Raw genomic sequence first — 18734 nt, 5'->3', positions numbered from 1 at the left:
GACTACAGTCTATCCCCTGACTACAGTCTATCCCCTGACTAGTCTATCCCCTGACTACAGTCTATCCCCTGACTACAGTCTATCCCCTACTAGTCTATCCCCTGACTACAGTCTATCCCCCTACTAGTCTATCCCCTGACTACAGTCTATCCCCTACTAGTCTATCCCCTACTAGTCTATCCCCCTACTAGTCTATCCCCTGACTACAGTCTATCCCCCTACTAGTCTATCCCCTGACTACAGTCTATCCCCTGACTAGTCTATCCCCTGACTACAGTCTATCCCCTGACTACAGTCTATCCCCCTACTAGTCTATCCACTGACTACAGTCTATCCCCCTACTAGTCTATCCCCTGACTACAGTCTATCCCCCTACTAGTCTATACCCCTACTAGTCTATCCCCTGACTACAGTCTATCCCCCTACTAGTCTATCCCCTGACTACTAGTATATCCCCTGACTACAGTCTATCCCCCTACTAGTCTATCCCCTGACTACAGTCTATCCCCCTACTAGTCTATCCCCTGACTACAGTCTATCCCCCTACTAGTCTATCCCCTGACTACAGTCTATCCCCCTACTAGTCTATCCCCTGACTACAGTCTATCCCCCTACTAGTCTATCCCCTGACTACTAGTCTATCCCCTGACTACAGTCTATCCCCCTACTAGTCTATCCCCTGACTACAGTCTATCCTCCTACTAGTCTATCCCTGACTACAGTCTATCCCCTACTAGTCTATCCCCTGACTACAGTCTATCCCCCTACTAGTCTATCCCCTGACTACAGTCTATCCCCCTACTAGTCTATCCCCTGACTAGTCTATCCCCCTACTAGTCTATCCCCTGACTACAGTCTATCCCCCTACTAGTCTATCCACTGACTACAGTCTATCCCCTGACTACTAGTCTATCCCCTGACTACAGTCTATCCCCTGACTACAGTCTATCCCCTGACTACAGTCTATCCCCCTACTAGTCTATCCCCTGACTACAGTCTATCCCCCTACTAGTCTATCCCCTGACTACAGTCTATCCCCTGACTACAGTCTATCCCCCTACTAGTCTATCCCCTGACTACAGTCTATCCCTACTAGTCTATCCCCCTACTAGTCTATCCCCTGACTACTAGTCTATCCCCTGACTACTAGTCTATCCCCTGACTACAGTCTATCCCCTGACTACAGTCTATCCCCCTACTAGTCTATCCCCTGACTACAGTCTATCCCCTGACTACAGTCTATCCCCTGACTACAGTCTATCCCCCTACTAGTCTATCCCCTGACTACAGTCTATCCCCTGACTACTAGTCTATCCCCTGACTACAGTCTATCCCCCTACTAGTCAATCCCCTGACTACTAGTCTATCCCCTGACTACAGTCTATCTCCTGACTACAGTCTATCCCCTGACTAGTCTATCCCCTGACTACAGTCTATCCCCTGACTACAGTCTATCCCCTGACTACAGTCTATCCCCTGACTACTAGTCTATCCCCTGACTACTAGTCTATCCCCTGACTACAGTCTATCCCCTGGCTACAGTCTATCCCCTGGCTACAGTCTATCCCCTGACTACAGTCTATCCCCTGACTACTAGTCTATCCCCTGACTGCAGTCTATCCCCCTACTAGTCTATCCCCTGACTACAGTCTATCCCCCTACTAGTCTATCCACTGACTACAGTCTATCCCCCTACTAGTCTATCCCTGACTACAGTCTATCCCCTGACTACAGTCTATCCCCTGACTACAGTCTATCCCCTGACTACAGTCTATCCCCTGACTACAGTCTATCCCCTGACTACAGTCTATCCCCTGACTACAGTCTATCCCCTGACTACAGTCTATCCCCTACTAGTCTATCCCCTGACTACAGTCTATCCCCCTACTAGTCTATCCCCTGACTACAGTCTATCCCCTACTAGTCTATCCCCTGACTACTAGTCTATCCCCTGACTACAGTCTATCCCCTGACTACAGTCTATCCCCTGACTACAGTCTATCCCCCTACTAGTCTATCCCCTGACTACAGTCTATCCCCCCTACTACAGTCTATCCCCTGACTACAGTCTATCCCCTGACTACAGTCTATCCCCTGACTACAGTCTATCCCCTACTAGTCTATCCACTGACTACAGTCTATCCCCTACTAGTCTATCCCCTGACTACAGCCTATCTAGTCCCCCTACTAGTCTATCCCCTGACTACAGTCTATCCCCCTACTAGTCTATCCCCTGACTACTAGTATATCCCCTGACTACAGTCTATCCCCTACTAGTCTATCCCCTGACTACAGTCTATCCCCCTACTAGTCTATCCCCTGACTACAGTCTATCCCCCTACTAGTCTATCCCCTGACTACAGTCTATCCCCCTACTAGTCTATCCCCTGACTACAGTCTATCCCCCTACTAGTCTATCCCCTGACTACTAGTCTATCCCCCTACTAGTCTATCCACTGACTACAGTCTATCCCCTGACTACAGTCTATCCCTGACTACAGTCTATCCCCTGACTACAGTCTATCCCCCTACTAGTCTATCCCCTGACTACAGTCTATCCCCTGACTACTAGTCTATCCCCCTGACTACAGTCTATCCCCTGACTAGTCTATCCCCTACAGTCTATCCCCCTACTAGTCTATCCCCTGACTACAGTCTATCCCCTGACTACAGTCTATCCCCTGACTACAGTCTATCCCCTACTAGTCTATCCCCTGACTACAGTCTATCCCCCTACTAGTCTATCCCCTGACTACAGTCTAACCCCTACTAGTCTATCCCCTGACTACAGTCTATCCCCTGACTACTAGTCTATCCCCTGACTACAGTCTATCCCCTGACTACAGTCTATCCCCCTACTAGTCTATCCCCTGACTACTAGTCTATCCCCTGACTACAGTCTATCCCCTACTAGTCTATCCCCTGACTACAGTCTATCCCCCTCTATCTATCCCTGACTACAGTCTATCCCCTACTAGTCTATCCCCTGACTACAGTCTATCCCCCTACTAGTCTATCCCTGACTACAGTCTATCCCCTGACTACAGTCTATCCCCTACTAGTCTATCTCCTGACTACAGTCTATCCCCTGACTAGTCTATCCCTGACTAGTCTATCCCCTGACTACAGTCTATCCCCTGACTACAGTCTATCCCCTGACTACAGTCAGTCTATCCCCTGACTACAGTCTATCCCCTGACTACAGTCTATCCCTGACTACAGTCTATCCCCCTACTAGTCTATCCCCTACTAGTCTATCCCCTGACTACAGTCTATCCCCTGACTACAGTCTATCCCCCTACTAGTCTATCCCCTGACTACAGTCTATCCCCTGACTACAGTCTATCCCCCTACTAGTCTATCCCCTGACTACAGTCTATCCCCTGACTCAGTCTATCCCCCCTACTAGTCTATCCCCTGACTACAGTCTATCCCCTGACTACAGTCTATCCCCCTACTAGTCTATCCCTGACTACAGTCTATCCCCCTACTAGTCTATCCCCTGACTACAGTCTATCCCTACTAGTCTATCCCCTACTAGTCTATCCCCCTACAGTCTATCCCCCTACTAGTCTATCCCCTGACTACTAGTCTATCCCCTGACTACAGTCTATCCCCCTACTAGTCTATCCCCTGACTACAGTCTATCCCCTAGTCTATCCCTACTAGTCTATCCCCTGACTACAGTCTATCCCCTACTAGTCTATACCCCTACTAGTCTATCCCCTGACTACAGTCTATCCCCTACTAGTCTATCCCCTGACTACAGTCTATCCCCTGACTACTAGTCTATCCCTGACTACAGTCTATCCCCTGACTACAGTCTATCCTACTAGTCCCCTACTAGTCTATCCCCTGACTACAGTCTATCCCCTGACTACAGTCTATCCCCCTACTAGTCTATCCCCTGACTACAGTCTATCCCCCTACTAGTCTATCCCCTGACTACAGTCTATCCCCCTACTAGTCTATCCCCTGACTACAGTCTATCCCCTACTATCTATCCACTGACTACAGTCTATACTAGTCTATCCCTACTAGTCTATCTCCCTGAGTCTATCCCCTGACTAGTCTATCCCCTGACTAGTCTATCCCCTGACTACAGTCTATCCCCTGACTACAGTCTATCCCCTGACTGCAGTCTATCCCCTGACTACAGTCTATCCCCTGACTACAGTCTATCCCCTGACTACAGTCTATCCCCTGACTAGTCTATCCCCTACTAGTCTATCCCCTGACTACAGTCTATCCCCTGACTACAGTCTATCCCCCTACTAGTCTATCCCCTGACTACAGTCTATCCCCTGACTACAGTCTATCCCCTACTAGTCTATCCCCTGACTACAGTCTATCCCCTGACTCAGTCTATCCCCTACTAGTCTATCCCCTGACTACAGTCTATCCCCTGACTACAGTCTATCCCCTACTAGTCTATCCCTGACTACAGTCTATCCCCTACTAGTCTATCCCCTGACTACAGTCTATCCCCTGACTAGTCTATACCCCTACTAGTCTATCCCCTGACTACAGTCTATCCCCCCTACTAGTCTATCCCCTGACTACTAGTCTATCCCCTGACTACAGTCTATCCCCCTACTAGTCTATCCCCTGACTACAGTCTATCCCCTACTAGTCTATACCCCTACTAGTCTATCCCCTGACTACAGTCTATCCCCTGACTAGTCTATCCCCTGACTACTAGTCTATCCCCTGACTACAGTCTATCCCCCTACTAGTCTATCCCCTGACTACAGTCTATCCCCCTACTAGTCTATCCCCTGACTACAGTCTATCCCCCTACTAGTCTATCCCCTGACTACAGTCTATCCCCCTACTAGTCTATCCCCTGACTACAGTCTATCCCCCTACTAGTCTATCCCCTGACTACTAGTATATCTATCCCCTGACTACAGTCTATCCCCCTACTAGTCTATCCCCTGACTACAGTCTATCCCCCTACTAGTCTATCCCCTGACTACAGTCTATCCCCTGACTACTAGTCTATCCCCTGACTACAGTCTATCCCCTGACTACAGTCTATCCCCTGACTACAGTCTATCCCCTGACTACAGTCTATCCCCTGGCTACAGTCTATCCCCTGGCTACAGTCTATCCCCTGACTACAGTCTATCCCCTGACTACTAGTCTATCCCCTGACTGCAGTCTATCCCCCTACTAGTCTATCCCCTGACTACAGTCTATCCCCCTACTAGTCTATCCACTGACTACAGTCTATCCCCCTACTAGTCTATCCACTGACTACAGTCTATCCCCTGACTGCAGTCTATCCCCTGACTACAGTCTATCCCCTGACTGCAGTCTATCCCCTGACTACAGTCTATCCCCTGACTACAGTCTATCCCCTGACTACAGTCTATCCCCCTACTAGTCTATCCACTGACTACAGTCTATCCCCTGACTACAGTCTATCCCCCTACTAGTCTATCCCCTGAATACAGTCTATCCCCCTACTAGTCTATCCCCTGACTACAGTCTATCCCCCTACTAGTCTATCCCCTGACTACTAGTCTATCCCCTGACTACTAGTCTATCCCCTGACTACAGTCTATCCCCTACTAGTCTATCCCCTACTAGTCTATCCCCTACTAGTCTATCCCCTGACTACAGTCTATCCCCTACTAGTCTATCCCCTGACTACAGTCTATCCCCTGACTACAGTCTATCCCCTGACTACAGTCTATCCCCTGACTACAGTCTATCCCCTACTAGTCTATCCACTGACTACAGTCTATCCCCCTACTAGTCTATCCCCTGACTACAGCCTATCCCCCTACTAGTCTATACCCCTACTAGTCTATCCCCTGACTACAGTCTATCCCCCTACTAGTCTATCCCCTGACTACTTGTATATCCCCTGACTACAGTCTATCCCCTACTAGTCTATCCCCTGACTACAGTCTATCCCCCTACTAGTCTATCCCCTGACTACAGTCTATCCCCCTACTAGTCTATCCCCTGACTACAGTCTATCCCCCTACTAGTCTATCCCCTGACTACTAGTCTATCCCCTACTAGTCTATCCACTGACTACAGTCTATCCCCTGACTACAGTCTATCCCCTGACTACAGTCTATCCCCTGACTACAGTCTATCCCCTACTAGTCTATCCCCTGACTACAGTCTATCCCCTACTAGTCTATCCCCTGACTACAGTCTATCCCCCTACTAGTCTATCCCCTGACTACAGTCTATCCCCCTACTAGTCTATCCCCTGACTACTAGTCTATCCCCTGACTACAGTCTATCCCCTGACTACAGTCTATCCCCCGACTACAGTCTATCCCCCTACTAGTCTATCCCCTGACTACAGTCTATCCCCCTACTAGTCTATCCCCTGACTACAGTCTATCCCCTGACTACTAGTCTATCCCCTGACTACAGTCTATCCCCTGACTACAGTCTATCCCCCTACTAGTCTATCCCCTGACTACTAGTCTATCCCCTGACTACAGTCTATCCCCCTACTAGTCTATCCCCTGACTACAGTCTATCCCCCTACTATCCTATCCACTGACTACAGTCTATCTCCCTACTAGTCTATCTCCCTACTAGTCTATCTCCTGACTACAGTCTATCCCCTGACTAGTCTATCCCCTGACTAGTCTATCCCCTGACTACAGTCTATCCCCTGACTACAGTCTATCCCCTGACTGCAGTCTATCCCCTGACTACAGTCTATCCCCTGACTACAGTCTATCCCCTGACTACAGTCTATCCCCCTACTAGTCTATCCCCCTACTAGTCTATCCCCTGACTACAGTCTATCCCCTGACTACAGTCTATCCCCCTACTAGTCTATCCCCTGACTACAGTCTATCCCCTGACTACAGTCTATCCCCCTACTAGTCTATCCCCTGACTACAGTCTATCCCCTGACTTCAGTCTATCCCCCTACTAGTCTATCCCCTGACTACAGTCTATCCCCTGACTACAGTCTATCCCCTGACTACAGTCTATCCCCCTACTAGTCTATCCCCTGACTACAGTCTATCCCCTGACTGCAGTCTATCCCCCTACTAGTCTATCCCCTGACTACAGTCTATCCCCCTACTAGTCTATCCCCTGACTACAGTCTATCCCCCTACTAGTCTATCCCCTGACTACAGTCTATCCCCCTACTAGTCTATCCACTGACTACAGTCTATCCCCTGACTGCAGTCTATCCCCTGACTACAGTCTATCCCCTGACTACAGTCTATCCCCTGACTACAGTCTATCCCCTGACTACAGTCTATCCCCCTACTAGTCTATCCACTGACTACAGTCTATCCCCTGACTACAGTCTATCCCCCTACTAGTCTATCCCCTGACTACAGTCTATCCCCCTACTAGTCTATCCCCTGACTACAGTCTATCCCCCTACTAGTCTATCCCCCTACTAGTCTATCCCCCTACTAGTCTATCCCCTGACTACAGTCTATCCCCCTACTAGTCTATCCCCTGACTACAGTCTATCCCCTGACTAGTCTATCCCCTGACTACAGTCTATCCCCTGACTACAGTCTATCCCCCTACTAGTCAATCCACTGACTACAGTCTATCCCCCTACTAGTCTATCCCCTGACTACATTCTATCCCCCTACTAGTCTATACCCCTACTAGTCTATCCCCTGACTACAGTCTATCCCCCTACTAGTCTATCCCCTGACTACTAGTATATCCCCTGACTACAGTCTATCCCCTACTAGTCTATCCCTGACTACAGTCTATCCCCCTACTAGTCTATCCCCTGACTACAGTCTATCCCCCTACTAGTCTATCCCCTGACCACAGTCTATCCCCCTACTAGTCTATCCCCTGACTACAGTCTATCCCCCTACTAGTCTATCCCCTGACTACTAGTATATCCCCTGACTACAGTCTATCCCCCTACTAGTCTATCCCCTGACTACAGTCTATCCCCCTACTAGTCTATCCCCTGACTACAGTCTATCCCCCTACTAGTCTATCCCCCTATCCCCTGACTAGTCTATCCCCTGACTACAGTCTATCCCCTGACTAGTCTATCCCCTGACTACAGTCTATCCCCTGACCTATCCCCTGACTGCAGTCTATCCCCTGACTACAGTCTATCCCCTGACTACAGTCTATCCCCTGACTACAGTCTATCCCCTACTAGTCTATCCCCCTACTAGTCTATCCCCTGACTACAGTCTATCCCCTGACTACAGTCTATCCCCTACTAGTCTATCCCCTGACTACAGTCTATCCCCTGACTACAGTCTATCCCCCTACTAGTCTATCCCCTGACTACAGTCTATCCCCTGACTTCAGTCTATCCCCCTACTAGTCTATCCCCTGACTACAGTCTATCCCCTGACTACAGTCTATCCCCTGACTACAGTCTATCCCCCTACTAGTCTATCCCCTGACTACAGTCTATCCCCTGACTGCAGTCTATCCCCCTACTAGTCTATCCCCTGACTACAGTCTATCCCCCTACTAGTCTATCCCCTGACTACAGTCTATCCCCCTACTAGTCTATCCCCTGACTACAGTCTATCCCCCTACTAGTCTATCCACTGACTACAGTCTATCCCCTGACTGCAGTCTATCCCCTGACTACAGTCTATCCCCTGACTACAGTCTATCCCCTGACTACAGTCTATCCCCTGACTACAGTCTATCCCCCTACTAGTCTATCCACTGACTACAGTCTATCCCCTGACTACAGTCTATCCCCCTACTAGTCTATCCCCTGACTACAGTCTATCCCCCTACTAGTCTATCCCCTGACTACAGTCTATCCCCTACTAGTCTATCCCCCTACTAGTCTATCCCCTACTAGTCTATCCCCTGACTACAGTCTATCCCCCTACTAGTCTATCCCCTGACTACAGTCTATCCCCTGACTAGTCTATCCCCTGACTACAGTCTATCCCCTGACTACAGTCTATCCCCCTACTAGTCAATCCACTGACTACAGTCTATCCCCCTACTAGTCTATCCCCTGACTACATTCTATCCCCCTACTAGTCTATACCCCTACTAGTCTATCCCCTGACTACAGTCTATCCCCCTACTAGTCTATCCCCTGACTACTAGTATATCCCCTGACTACAGTCTATCCCCCTACTAGTCTATCCCCTGACTACAGTCTATCCCCCTACTAGTCTATCCCCTGACTACAGTCTATCCCCCTACTAGTCTATCCCCTGACCACAGTCTATCCCCCTACTAGTCTATCCCCTGACTACAGTCTATCCCCTACTAGTCTATCCCCTGACTACTAGTATATCCCCTGACTACAGTCTATCCCCTACTAGTCTATCCCCTGACTACAGTCTATCCCCTACTAGTCTATCCCCTGACTACAGTCTATCCCCCTACTAGTCTATCCCCTGACTACAGTCTATCCCCCTACTAGTCTATCCCCTGACTAGTCTATCCCCCTACTAGTCTATCCCCTGACTACAGTCTATCCCCTACTAGTCTATCCACTGACTACAGTCTATCCCCTGACTACTAGTCTATCCCCTGACTACAGTCTATCCCCTGACTACAGTCTATCCCCTGACTACAGTCTATCCCCCTACTAGTCTATCCCCTGACTACAGTCTATCCCCCTACTAGTCTATCCCCTGACTACAGTCTATCCCCTGACTACAGTCTATCCCCCTACTAGTCTATCCCCTGACTACAGTCTATCCCCCTACTAGTCTATCCCCCTACTAGTCTATCCCCTGACTACTAGTCTATCCCCTGACTACTAGTCTATCCCCTGACTACAGTCTATCCCCTGACTACAGTCTATCCCCCTACTAGTCTATCCCCTGACTACAGTCTATCCCCCTACTAGTCTATCCCCTGACTACAGTCTATCCCCTACTAGTCTATCCCCTGACTACAGTCTATCCCCTGACTACTAGTCTATCCCCTGACTACAGTCTATCCCCCTACTAGTCTATCCCCTGACTACTAGTCTATCCCCTGACTACAGTCTATCCCCTGACTACAGTCTATCCCCCTACTAGTCTATCTCCTGACTACAGTCTATCCCCTGACTAGTCTATCCCCTGACTACAGTCTATCCCCTGACTACAGTCTATCCCCTGACTACTAGTCTATCCCCTGACTACTAGTCTATCCCCTGACTACAGTCTATCCCCTGGCTACAGTCTATCCCCTGGCTACAGTCTATCCCCTGACTACAGTCTATCCCCTGACTACTAGTCTATCCCCTGACTACAGTCTATCCCCCTACTAGTCTATCTCCTGACTACAGTCTATCCCCTGACTACAGTCTATCCCCCTACTAGTCTATCCCCTGACTACAGTCTATCCCCCTACTAGTCTATCCCCTGACTACAGTCTATCCCCCTACTAGTCTATCCCCTGACTACAGTCTATCCCCTGGCTGTTTATTGCTACACTGAGCATATAAAAAGTTTAATCAATGTATAGATTTATTCACTGAGATCTCACAAACTACTAGTAAAAAGGCTTGTTTTCTTCAATACCGTAGTTACCACGTATCAATCAGGCTCTGAGATATTTTACGTAGCAATAAAACTGATGTTGGTGATAATGTCTTTCATAGTCCATGGATAGCGCAGTGCACCTAGACCTCATTTGGCTGTGCAGTAGGTCATATCAGGACGTTGTGAGGTAAAAAATAATAATAATAATAATCATGCAAGATGGTAAACAGGCATCAGTGTCCTCAGATGATCTTAAGGCTGGAACTGTCAATCAAAAGCAATTACGTATTTATTTTATAAAACATCATTGCACAATATCAGACATCATAATTAGCATGTTTTAGTCTGATTGGAGGAAGACATTTGAGCATTCCAAATGTTATGCTCGTCTTCATGCAAATGAAAACACAAGACATGGCAGCTCTCAATACACAGCTCAACAGTGAGCCCTGAAAGGCAGGTGTACCCGAATTGTACGGCCTCTTACCTGTAACAGAATCGGGCTGCGCTGCCCGCTCGATGTCGGCACCCCCTCCTCCTTCGGGTGCAGTAGGATGGAGGGAAAGGCATAGCCTGCAGTGAGGCACTTGTCTGCAGCAGCTCAGAGTGTGTGTGTGTGTGTGTGTGTGTGTGTGTGTGTGTGTGTGTGTGTGTGTGTGTGTGTGTGTGTAGCGATTAGACGGGGAACCAGCCAGCAAGAATGGAACGAGATGGGCTGATCTCAGATATCATACTGAGAAGTAACTCAAAAACAGTGTTAGTAAAGTAATCCTTATCAGTCATAAGAGTTTAATTAGTATCAACTAATTGCGCTGCAGTTAAGTGTCCCAACAATCAACTGGATGACTGACAAAGCTACTTAGAAGTTCTGCTGCAAGGTGATTGGGTATCAAAGATGCCTGTGTCACCAGAGAAGACATAGTCACTGACATGTCACTCAGAGATACTGGCTTAATACAAAACACAGACATGTTGCTTAGTAGTTGCCTCCCGAGGCACCGGGAAGTTCAGCCCCACGGGATTTTAACGAACAAATGCTGCAAATCATCACACATTAGAATACACTGTTAGTTGAATTAATGAACCAGTCACAAACTTCGTCAGAAATCATTTAATGGGACATAACCTTTAAAATATGACATGTCCAATAAATAGAGAATAAAAAAAGGGATCTCAAATGGGATGGAGACTACAGCTACACATGTTTATTATATTCGCAAAAGTCTGTCCTTAACATGGACAGAAAAAATACTTTTTTAGCAATTACCAAAACATGCACATTCAATAATCCCTACGGACAAAATACACAAGACTGACTGTAGAAAAAGAGGGGACAATGACCGACAATTTGCACAAATTGCAACTACATTTTATACAGATGAGGTACAATAACAATGTGGTTGGCAGTTACTGGAAGAGCTGGATGAGGTGCTCTATGCATGTGTTTACAACAACTTGTAACAAATCAGAACACAACAACAACAAGAATTAGAGCAAGCGTCCAGCCAGTAATACAGTGTATTGCTGTGATTTAGTAGTCCTGCATTTCTCCAAAGCCAAACAGGATACAGGCCTGAACACAAGCCTGAACACAAGCACTAGAACCATTACACTCATTCTGATGTCATTGATAACTTGTCTGATTGAATTGTGTCAATATTACTAAACATGGCTGCTGGCCTCTCATCCAGAGCCGAGGACTGGAGGGAGGGGATTGTCCAGAAACCTCGGCTGCTGTGACAGTATATTGATAATCGTGACCAATAAGAGTCGGTTTTGTCTTCACATTGCTATTGCGGTGTTGTTTTCAGAGATTGTGTGGCAATGGGAAAATGATACATCCTTCTAGATGTTCGGAGAACATTACATAAGTCTAAAATTGCAGCTTCTGTGGGGCTGAAAGTTCTTAATTTCGTCTCCTGGATACCTGTGCACAAATTCTGCATTGTCCAAATAGCTTCTCTATTGTCTGACGCCAAACGCCACTCTCTCACCCTCCCTCCCGTTTCCCTCCAGGCTTCACAGATGAGTCCCTCCAGGCTTCACAGATGAGTCTCTCCAGTCCTAAGTCTCTCACCCTCCCTCCCGTTTCCCTCCAGGCTTCACAGATGAGTCTCTCCAGTCCCAGGTCTCTCCTCCTCCCCCTGGGGTCTCCTGCTCTCTGCAGCGGCTGATATCTTGAGGGCGTCTCCTGGTGACTTGGCCTACGTCCTTCTCCGCTTGGCTCCACCGGGGCTGGAGGGGTTGCTGCTGGAGTTGAGTACCTTCTCAGTTGCACGATTCCTCTTCCTCTTGTCTGCTGCCTCCTTCCCTGGGCCGCCCTCAGAGGAACCCTTCTCTCGGTCTCTGTCTCTCTCTCTCTCCTTGTCTTTGCTGACGGCCCTCTCTGTCATCTTCACCGAGGAGTTGCTGCCTGAGAGAGAGGAGGAGAGAAAGAAAAGATTGAGTTGTCAGGTAAAGGGAGAGGTGTTTTGGAAATGATTGAAGGTTCAAAAGATTCTGCATCACTCAGTCCAAGTTATGAAAGTTGACCTGTGAAACCAAATGTTTTAGATCCTCCCTCAAATCAGTGACTGCTCCCTCAAATCAGTGACTGCTCCCTCAAATCAGTGACTGCTCCCTCAAATCAGTGACTGCTCCCTCAAATCAGTGACTGCTCCCTCAAATCAGTGACTGCTCCCTCAAATCAGTGACTGCTCCCTCAAATCAGTGACTGCTCCCTCAAATCAGTGACTGCTCCCTCAAATCAGTGACGAAAACAGTAAGTGACTGCTCCTACAGTGACTGTGAGGGTATGATAGACTCAAATTAAGCCTGTTGTTATTCTAGTGTCCGGCGATAGGCTAGTGTTTGCTGTGTACATCCAATGGGAATATCATGTACCTTAGAGTAGAGTCACAGTGGAGGACACAGAGGACCAGAGTTGACTTCAATAGACAAACACCATTCAAATAGTATAAAGAAAGGAATGGCAGAAGAGCGAAAAAGCAGGTTCAAGAACACCGTCCATTTGAAACTTGCCATTATATCATCTTTATATCTTTTAAGTCATACAACTCCATCAAAACAATATAAAATTATACATGTAAAACAAATGGCATGCCATGCTTGAAAATGTTCTCAAACCTAAGTTAAAAGGAGAGAAAAAAGAGAAACTGAAATAAAGACAGACGCACATGTTCTGTGCACTAGGCGGGCGGTCGCTCTAAAGAACCTCTGGTTCTGATCTGTTCTACACCGAGGTCAAGTTGGAGTTTTGGAACAGAGCAAATGAGTTCTTCTGTCCATACCTCTCAAAATCCTGGCCAGCAGCCATACAGGGACTACGACCTTTAAAACCAGCCAAATGACAAGAGTTAGGAATGCCGCTTTGTGAGCCAGAGGAGAAGATATGTACGGACCTAGTCCAAATAAGGCTCACGTCAGACAGAAAGAGGAGGAGTTATGTTCGGACCTAGTCCAAATAAGGCTCACGTCAGACAGAAAGAGGAGGAGCACATGAGGTGAAATACAGCTAATGTAATTGAATGAGGGAGAGAACCTTCTTCATGCGTGGCTGGGGAGTCTCGTTCTTCTTTCAACTCGTCTTTCATGTCGTCCTCAGACACCAGTTTACCTGTTCAGGGCAGGAATAATATAATAATATGCCATTTAGCAGTCTAACAGCGTCTTATAGTCATGTGTGCATACATTTTATGTACAGTCGGGTGGAAGAGGATGTATACATTTGTATTTATTACGTTTATTTGAGCAGGGACAATGTACAAAATAACAAATGTCTCAGTAACGTACCAAATTTAGCAGATCATTTACATCCTCAAGCCAAATATGGACTTTCTAGTAACTCAGCATTTTTGTAAGTATGGTGGATTCTGAAGAGAGGATAAGAGAAGAGAGGATAAGAGAAGAGGGGATAAGAGAAGAGAGGATAAGAGAAGAGTGGAGAGACGAGAAGATGAGAGACGAGGAGAGGAGAGGAGGAGAGAGAGCAGAGGAGGGGAGAGGAGAGAGAGCAGAGGAGAGGAGGGGAGAGGAGAGCAGAGGAGAGGAGAGAGAGCAGAGGAGAGAGCAGAGGAGAGAGCAGAGGAGAGAGGAGAGGAGAGAGAGAGAGAGGAGAGAGGAGAGGAGAGAGAGAGAGAGAGAGAGAGGAGAGAGGCAGAGGAGGAAGAGGAGACAGAGGAGAGAGGAGAGAGAGGAGAGAGGAGAGAGAGGAGAGAGAGGAGAGGAGAAAGAGGGGAGAGGAAAGAGGAGAGAGGATAAGAGAAGAGAGAGATAAAGAAGAGGGGATAAGAGAAGACAGGATAAGAGAAGAGGGAGAGGAAAGAGGAGAGAGGATAAGAGAAGAGAGGATAAGAGAAGAGGGGATAAGAGAAGAGGGGATAAGAGAAGAGGGGATAAGAGAAGAGTGGGAGAGGAGAGAAGAGGAGAGGAGAGGAGAGGAGAGGAGAGAGAGCAGAGGAGAGAGAGCAGAGGAGAGGAGGGGAGAGGAGAGAGAGCAGAGGAGAGGAGGGGAGAGCAGAGGAGAGGAGAGGAGAGCAGAGGAGAGGAGAGGAGAGAGAGCAGAGGAAGAGCAGAGAGAGAGAGAGAGAGAGGAGAGAGACAGGAGAGAGAGAAGGAGAGAGGAGAGAGGAGAAAGAGGAGAGAGAGAGAGAGAGGAGAGAGAGAGAGAGAGGAGAGAGAGGAGAGAGAGAGAGAGAGAGAGAGAGAGGAGAGAGAGAGAGAGGAGAAAGAGGGGAGAGAGAGGAGAGAGGAGAAAGAGGGAGAGGAGAGGAAAGAGGAGAGAGGAGAGGAGAGGAGAGGAGAGAGAGAGAGGAGAGGAGAGGAGAGAGAGAGAGAGAGAGAGAGAGGAGAGGAGATAGAGCAGAGCAGAGCAGAGCAGAGCAGAGAGAGAGAGCAGAGAGAGCAGAGAGAGCAGAGAGAGAGAGAGAGAGAGAGAGAGAGGAGAGAGAGAGAGAGAGAGAGAGAGAGAGAGAGAGAGAGAGAGAGAGAGAGAGAGAGAGAGAGAGAGAGAGAGAGAGAGAGGAGAGAGAGAGAGAGAGAGAGAGAGAGAGAGAGAGAGAGAGAGAGAGAGAGAGAGAGAGAGAGAGAGAGAGAGAGAGAGAGAGAGAGAGAGAGAGAGAGGAGAGAGAGAGAGGAGAGAGGGAGAGAGAGAGAGGAGAGAGAGAGAGAGAGAGAGAGAGAGAGAGAGAGGAGAGAGAGAGAGAGAGAGAGAGAGAGAGAGAGGAGAGGAGAGAGGAGAGAGAGAGAGAGAGGAGAGAGAGAGAGAGAGAGAGAGGAGAGGAGAGAGAGAGGAGAGAGAGAGAGAGAGAGGAGAGAGAGGAGAGGAGAGAGGAGAGGAGAGAGGAGAGAGAGGAGAGGAGAGGAGAGAGGAGAGAGGGGAGAGGAGAGGAGAGAGGGGAGAGGAGAGGAGAGAGGGGAGAGGAGAGGAGAGAGGAGAGAGGAGAGAGGAGAGAGGAGAGGAGAGGAGAGAGGAGAGAGAGGGGAGAGGGGGTTTACCTTCTTTTACTTTTTGAATCATCTCCTCTGGAAGATTGAAGCTCTTCTCTGAGTTGGGAAATGGCAATATTTCTGACTCATGCTGCAGTGGACAGAATGTGTGACAGTATTCAGTGTTAAATTACAGAGAAAAGATAGCGGCTGACTGACACTAGAACATTCCATTTCCAAACGGCCAGAGAAAGATTAAGACGCTCTACTCACCAAGGCCGACATGTCATACATAGTTCCCAGATGGTCCCAGATCACCTTAGATGACACTTGCCTCCCAATATTCTGACTGAATTTATCCCGGATGCAGATCATGTGAAAGTGGCGATTTACCCCTGCAGAGAAAATAAGTATGTAAAGCAACGTCTTCAAAAAGTGGGAGGGGAAAATAAATGTAATACAAAAAAATAACATTTGTCAAAGACTCCAGTCACCCAAGTCACAGACTGTTCTCTTTGCTACCGCACAGCAAGCAGTACCAGAGCGCCAAGTCTAGGACCAAAAGGCTCCTTAACAGCTTCCCAAAGCCATAAGACTGCTGATTAATCAAATGGCCACCGGACTGTTACATTACCCGCCTCCATTTGTTTTTACACTGCTGCTACTCGCTGTTTATTATCTATACATAGTCACTTCACCCCTACCTACATGTACAAATGACCTCTAGTCTCCTTCACCAACTTCAAACATCAGCTATCTGAGCAGCTAACCGATCGCTGCAGCTGTACATAGTCTATCGGTAAATAGCCCACCCATTTTTACCTACCTCATCCCCATACTGTTTTTATTTATTTACTTTTCTGCTCTTTTGCACACCAATATCTCTACCTGTACATGACCATCTGATCATTTATCACTCCAGTGTTAATCTGCAAAATTGTAATTATTCGCCTACCTCCTCATGCCTTTTGCACACATTGTATATAGACTCCCCTTTATTCTACTGTGTTATTGTCTTGTTAATTGTTTACTCCATGTGTAACTCTGTGTTGTCTGTTCATACTGCTATGCTTTATCTTGGCCAGGTCGCAGTTGCAAATGAGAACTTGTTCTCAACTAGCCTATCTGGTTGAATACAGGTGAAATAAAAAATAAATAAAAACTGTACCCCCGCACACTGACTCGGTGCCGCCTCGTTATTGTTATATTACTTTTTATTCTACTTTGGTTTATCTGGTAAATATGTTCTTAACTCTTTACTGAACTGCTCGGTCGGTTAATAAGGGCTTGTAACTAAACATTTCACGGTATTCGGCGCATGTGATAAAATACATGTTGATTTAGGATGACAATCTGACAACGGATAATGATGCTGCATTATTAGAGAAAGTTATGTGCACAAAATTAGATAGAGTAGCAAGCTAGCTGGTTTATTTGTTATAATAATGCACATCACGCTATTGCCATATGGATACTTATTCTATTAAATGTTATTTTTTAAACTCTATTATTGATTATTCTACCGCAATGTTGATGGAGCTTTTAAACCTGCAGTAAACTGTGTACGTGACTAATACTACAGTAGTTAACAGCATGCAACATACACAAATAATGACATGTACTTGAATTTGTCACAAGAAGCTGCTTGTGTTAATGATTTCCAGATGTATGTCAGCTCGGGGATAAACTTAACTAGATACCTCCTTGAATAAATTTGGACAACACTTTTAAGACAAAAACTAAACAAACAGCTTGGACAACAAGCTGAAATGAGGGGTGGGGATCATTTATTTAACGTCCCACAGAGTAGCATGGTTTATTCACCAAGAAAACCACGTAGTTACTTCTTAATGTCTGTCCATAGGCGGGACAGACATGTTTCGGAATAAAAACGTAGTGAGGGAAAACTTAAATGAAATAGCCCATCCCCTACCCGGTATCTTATTTCTGCCGCGATGCAACTTTGTATACATTGTTTATTGACAACCTTGTTATTTACCAGGTTTTTGGGGAATAAATTCGTTCCACAAATTATACCCACCGCAAAAATGGTCAACAACGGTGGGAGTTCATTGATATGTGTAATTGTCTGACTATATATATATATATATATATATGAATAGCTGGCTTGTTAACTTATGGTTGGCAGGCTTTCGTCCTCCGCGTCGGGTCTCCACTAAAGCCCGGGGATTTTCAGGCCTACACGATTAACACACTTAGGGTTTTTTATTCTTACCTACGGGTTTGTGACCTAGCATCGCATGGAACAGGCAAACCTCGACTTCTTGACTCCATACGACCGAGTCTTCGATGGTACTGACGCCCGACTCTGCTTGAACAGCTGGAACAAGCTCGGCTTCCCCCATGCTGTTGTCCTTCTCCAATAACAAAACACTGAAATCAAAGATTTTAACAACTGACCCAAATGAACACAAGACACACCACAGCAGGCTGTCTTATTCTTCGATTACGTTAATGGCGGGGGGAATCCAATATGTTGCATTACCGCCCCCTGCTGAATTATAGTATAGATCCATTACACTTTGTGATACAGAAATTGGAAGGGGGAACAAGGAACAATAAAAAAGTATATATATAATAAAACAATATGTATATATTAACCTACAATCTAATGCTACACGCATTAAAACCCACCACCTTATTCCACTACTTTAACCCTATCTGACCCTACCCCAGACCAACGGCCTGAGAGGACAGAGCGTGACCACTCAACACACCCTGTAACTCTTCTGAAGTAAAATATCGTAGCCCCAAGTACTTCTCTGCAGCTGCCAACACAACATCTATTTTGTGTGAGGGCTACCTGCACCACTGTCTCCGTTTCCTGGCAATATTCACACTTTC

General features: G+C 47.1%; 1 protein-coding gene across 1 annotated transcript; it reads right to left on the bottom strand.

The window, feature by feature from the left end:
- Positions 1 to 11538: 11538 nt before the first annotated feature.
- LOC124045003 (MRG/MORF4L-binding protein-like) lies at positions 11539 to 18333 on the bottom strand. Its single transcript, XM_046364206.1, has 5 exons — positions 18106 to 18333; positions 16143 to 16264; positions 15939 to 16020; positions 13984 to 14058; positions 11539 to 12855 (listed from the first exon to the last, which is right to left on the bottom strand). Exons 1-5 carry the CDS (start codon positions 18233 to 18235, stop codon positions 12647 to 12649), a joined length of 618 nt encoding a protein of 205 aa, XP_046220162.1. The 5' UTR covers positions 18236 to 18333; the 3' UTR covers positions 11539 to 12646.
- Between the last annotated feature and the right edge of the window lie 401 nt (positions 18334 to 18734).

The sequence above is a fragment of the Oncorhynchus gorbuscha genome, linkage group LG10 (assembly GCF_021184085.1).
Source record: "Oncorhynchus gorbuscha isolate QuinsamMale2020 ecotype Even-year linkage group LG10, OgorEven_v1.0, whole genome shotgun sequence".
In the NCBI taxonomy this organism is placed as follows: domain Eukaryota; kingdom Metazoa; phylum Chordata; class Actinopteri; order Salmoniformes; family Salmonidae; genus Oncorhynchus; species Oncorhynchus gorbuscha.
Note: the sequence above shows the minus strand (reverse complement) of the source record. Positions and strands in the feature narration are given on the sequence as shown.

Bases quoted from the DNA above. Each gene is read 5' to 3' on its own strand.
- LOC124045003 (XM_046364206.1), bottom strand. From the start codon at position 18,235: ATGGGGGAAGCCGAGCTTGTTCCAGCTGTTCAAGCAGAGTCGGGCGTC. The intron at 16,265-18,105 runs GTAAGAATAAAA...TTTTCTCTGCAG, and splicing joins GCTAGGTCACAAACCCGTAG to GGGTAAATCGCCACTTTCAC. The intron at 14,059-15,938 runs GTAAACCCCCTC...TGCCCTGAACAG, and splicing joins GATTCAAAAAGTAAAAGAAG to GTAAACTGGTGTCTGAGGAC.